Source organism: Rhagoletis zephyria, unplaced genomic scaffold (genome assembly GCF_001687245.7).
Source record: "Rhagoletis zephyria isolate East Lansing unplaced genomic scaffold, Rhagoletis_zephyria_1.1 Rzeph_scaffold_01413, whole genome shotgun sequence".
Classification (NCBI taxonomy): Eukaryota; Metazoa; Arthropoda; class Insecta; order Diptera; family Tephritidae; genus Rhagoletis; species Rhagoletis zephyria.
Window position 1 is genome coordinate 48 of NW_016158497.1, and position 4,541 is coordinate 4,588.

The 4,541-nt window shown below is 36.9% G+C and overlaps 1 protein-coding gene across 4 annotated transcripts in view; it reads left to right on the forward strand.

The window, feature by feature from the left end:
• The first annotated feature begins 2,774 nt into the window (after window positions 1-2,774).
• LOC108363925 (EIN3-binding F-box protein 2) overlaps window positions 2,775-4,541 on the forward strand; it is a 116,465-nt gene continuing 114,698 nt past the window's right edge. For 2 of the 4 annotated variants that reach the window (XR_001847673.1, XR_001847674.1), the window contains exon 1: window positions 2,775-3,004. Coding sequence is in view for 1 of the 4 variants with exons in the window: in XM_017617457.1 (XP_017472946.1) it covers window positions 2,852-3,004 (153 nt within the window). In the remaining 3 variants the exon portion in view is untranslated. The remainder of the gene's footprint in view (window positions 3,005-4,541) is intronic. The other 2 variants (XR_001847675.1, XM_017617457.1) reach the window with 2 other exon arrangements.

Here is a 4,541-nt window from a genome sequence, read left to right on the forward strand (position 1 = left end):
TTCGCACATTTACATGGAAACAGTGTAGCTTTAAAATAGAAGTATGAGCGTTTGTGCAATATGTTTATTTGTATATGCATATGAAGCATATTTAACTGATGAAAACATAATTTTTTTTTAAATTGGATGTTTACATCAATCTCATGGTAGTCTTATTTTAATTTTGAGTCATTTTGCAGTTTTTATACAGCTAAATAGCACATAAATTACGTAATTCACATAGATACATCAATATTACGTTAAACATTTCGTTTAATATGCCAGATTTCCTGCAAATACATTATAATTTACAAAAGGAATTTCACTACTAATTGCCTACTTTGCGTACTTTTCTACTACCATTTTCGTACCAAGAGATTTCTCCCCTTTTCTCCGTCCTTCGTAAAGGCAACCTTTTGTAAGGGAGTGTCAAACCGCAGCTGTCAATAATTATCTAACCTTGTATTATTGAATCATGAGTTCAACCATTCGAAAGCAAAAACAACGCATGATACAAAAAAGAAGGTAGTTTCAATAAACAACTTTTGACGGATAATAAAATTTTTTGAAGTTTCATAAATTGTGAGTATACTCAACGGCCTTGCCACTTTGATAATATTAAAACAATAAATCGGAGTATTTTCTTTCCCATATTTATACCAATGTAATAACATTTCAAATCAAAAACCATTATCAGTACTTGGTACTTTTTTTACTTACGTGGTTGGCACCGTTTTTTATTAAAAATATTTAAAATGTAAACTGTTAAAGGAGACTTCATCGTAATTGTTCCTTTCATTTGGTAATAAAAACCACGCGCGCACTACTCTGTTATTTTTTTGGTTTCTTATTTTGAATGCAATCTTGCGATTTAAAAATCGAATTCTAAAAAATGTTCTTCCCAAATGAAAACCTTTTATATTTCGGTTCAAATTTAATTTTAAATTTCTCATAAGATTTTGCAAAAGATTAGACTTTGTGATTAGCGCATCATCATTAAATTTAACAAATTTTTAATTTATGCAAAACACCTTGAACAGACCGCCCTCCGATAAACAACTAACTGCCATACCTAAACAAAAGCTTTGGGCGGAGCGGTTTCTGACGGCTAGCGTTAGCGCCGAAGTGCCATGCCTAAAAAAAAGCGTCAACGCTACGTCAAATGCAGAAATAACACCAACAATAAGCATAGGTTTGTTTGTGTGTAACACGACAATGACAGTTTCGCCATTTTCTGCAGCCAACTTTAATACCTAACGCCCTGTCAAAATCGGATTTTCCAACCGCTCAGCGTTGACGCCGCGTTATTTCGGTATGCTTCATACAAATTGTATGGGCATGAGAGTTTTTTGACAGCCAGACAACGCTGACGCTTTTGTTTAGGTATGGCAGTGACAGATCGTCGCTTAAAGTACAAAACCGTGTATCAACAAAAAGCACAANTGAACAGACCGCCCTCCGATAAACAACTAACTGCCATACCTAAACAAAAGCTTTGGGCGGAGCGGTTTCTGACGGCTAGCGTTAGCGCCGAAGTGCCATGCCTAAAAAAAAGCGTCAACGCTACGTCAAATGCAGAAATAACACCAACAATAAGCATAGGTTTGTTTGTGTGTAACACGACAATGACAGTTTCGCCATTTTCTGCAGCCAACTTTAATACCTAACGCCCTGTCAAAATCGGATTTTCCAACCGCTCAGCGTTGACGCCGCGTTGTTTCGGTATGCTTCATACAAATTGTATGGGCATGAGAGTTTTTTGACAGCCAGACAACGCTGACGCTTTTGTTTAGGTATGGCAGTGACAGATCGTCGCTTAAAGTACAAAACCGTGTATCAACAAAAAGCACAACTGCGTATGTGAGGTTGCATACATTATTTTGTATAGAGTAATATAGAGTATATTTCAAAATGGTTCTCTTTTTTACAAAGAAATCGCATTTCAGGACGAATGGATCAGGCTTGAGCCAAGAGCTTGTGTGAGCAAATCCAATTTTAGGCAAAAAATGTCAGTTACGCGGTTTTGCAGAACGATATGTAAGTATACACTTTCTTCATACTTTCTGAAACCTAGTCGACAACCCCATTTTCGAAATCATGTAGCCGGCATAATTTTCTAGTTCACCATATTCCACATCTTTGAATGTACTGATAAAATCGCCTGCTTAAAAAAAAAAATTTTCTTTTAGTGATCAGGTAGCATGAATTTGATGAAATGACATAATTTTATTAAAAGCCAAATGGTTAACAGCAACAACGAATGCCATTAAATGAAACTACCGTCTTTTTTGTATCATGAAACAACGTACGTGTATTTTTTCAAAGAATTAAGGCGAATTGTGTGTGTGTCTCATGTGTTCTGGGGTTAATGTCGCCAGCGCTCCTCATTTATTGGTGTTGGCCGCTCAATTCCGGTGTTAGCGCAATTGCGCCGTGCAGCGCAGTGTTAATCATGCCTAGTATTTACTCGCATGTCTTGATTCCTAAATAAAATTAATCAGAATATTTCCATGAACCAAAAATACAAGATCACGTAAGAACGCGACGTTGTATTTGTAACTGGTTTTGAGAAAAAAGTTTGCGAAAGCGGGTTCGTCAGCTGAGCGTTTGTTTACATCACAAGCACCACTATTTTACATTTTTGTTCAAGTAAAGAAGAGTTAATTCAACATGACAACACATTTTGAAGCATTTTGTTGATCATTTTACCTAAATTGTGCGTTTAAAGTGGCTGACAATAATTTTGGTTTTCGTTGTTTTCTTTGCTTTGTTTACTTTTCGCTCGTTTTCCAGTGAAACAAGACGGCGTAGAACCCGCAAAAATCGACTTTTTTCACTTTCTTGTTCTTACGTGATCTTGTGTCTTTCGTTCATGCAATATTTCTATAAATTAAGTACTAAAGATTTTGATCAGTACACTGCACTAATAACACAGCGCTTTTCTGTTCATAAAATGGGAACAATCCAAAACAATGATAAAGAGTATAGCAGCTCGACACTTAGTTATGGTGAATTACCTATGGAGGTATGTATGAAAAATTATGTTATCATTCAGCGTTCACATGACCTGTGACCAATTCAATACGTGCATAGTAAGGTACAAATGAAGGGTTGGCTCTCCTTTACGGCCGATTTTGTTTCACATATTACGTCAAAATCGGTGGACCGAATTTAATGTTTATCACATGCACACACATTGCTAAAGGACCACACTTGTGTTTAAAGTATTTTTATTATTTAAGGAACAAGTAAAGGATACGCACCGTTTCGCTACAAAAAACTAAAAATAGAAATCGGTAGAGCTTTTTGAACTGATGGGTTGGGTTTCGAAAAGTATCTGTGTGTTAGGGGCTGGTACAAAAAAATGAAGGGGGCGTGGCACGGCCTACCTTTACTGCTTGAAAGAGCCAAGACCAAGGAATTCAATGGTTTGTTTTTCTTTCTCCTCCGACTACCGGGCTCCTCAGGCCAGCCTATTAAAAATGGGAAAAAATCGTTGGTGTGGGGAAACTTTCCAATACGGACGATCATTAAAGGGGCGGTGGGCATGAACCGTCATTGACAAAAATTTCGCCCCCGACCACCTAGGCCCCCTATGGGGTAATTCTCTAGTATAGGGTAACAACCGCTAAAAAAAGGTCCGAAAATGTCGGGAGGGGTGCTATTTGACTCGTTTCGGTACCCGTATTAACAATCCGGAGGGGAGGCTAATATTAACCATTTAAAAATTGTAAACAAAAAACTTTTGTTAAATTTCGCCGTTTTGTATGGACAAAGATTCACTAAATCACCTGTTCTCACTTTTTAAACACTATTAAAATATATAATTTAACTTAATTATTAAACAAACACATACACCCCTATGCTGTAATCCGTCGTAGATTCGATTTTGCTACGAATCGTATAATTGGTATGCTGAAATCCGCGTTGTCGTATCGTAATTTCGAAATTCGTAGGCCATCTTCGAAATTCGTTGGTATGCCTGAATCCGACGTAGCTGTCATATTTATGTATTTGTCATATTTATGTATTTGTCGGAATAGCAACTCGTGTCGGAGCGAAACGGAGTGAAGTGTGAATAGAAAAAAAAAATTAAATGTTTACAAAATTAACAGATCGAAGATCACAACAANATTTATGTATTTGTCATATTTATGTATTTGTCATATTTATGTATTTGTCGGAATAGCAACTCGTGTCGGAGCGAAACGGAGTGAAGTGTGAATAGAAAAAAAAAAATTAAATGTTTACAAAATTAACAGATCGAAGATCACAACAAATCGCTCGCAATACGAAAAACTGGTGGAATGCATGAGCGAAAGGCCGGACATTGGTCGAGGCTTTGTAAAAGGAGCTAAAGAGGAAGTGGTGGAATTTTGGGAAAGCGTTCCAAGAATTAAAGCGGCACAATATCTAGTGAAATGGAGGCCCTTAAAAGGAGGGAGCTTACATTTTATCATTTAAGCTAAATGGATCAGAACAATCTCTTAGCAATCTCCTGTCTACCTCCTGCGACAAAAGTGCACCGGCCACTGAATCCTTTGTATTCTACTTAATTAAGG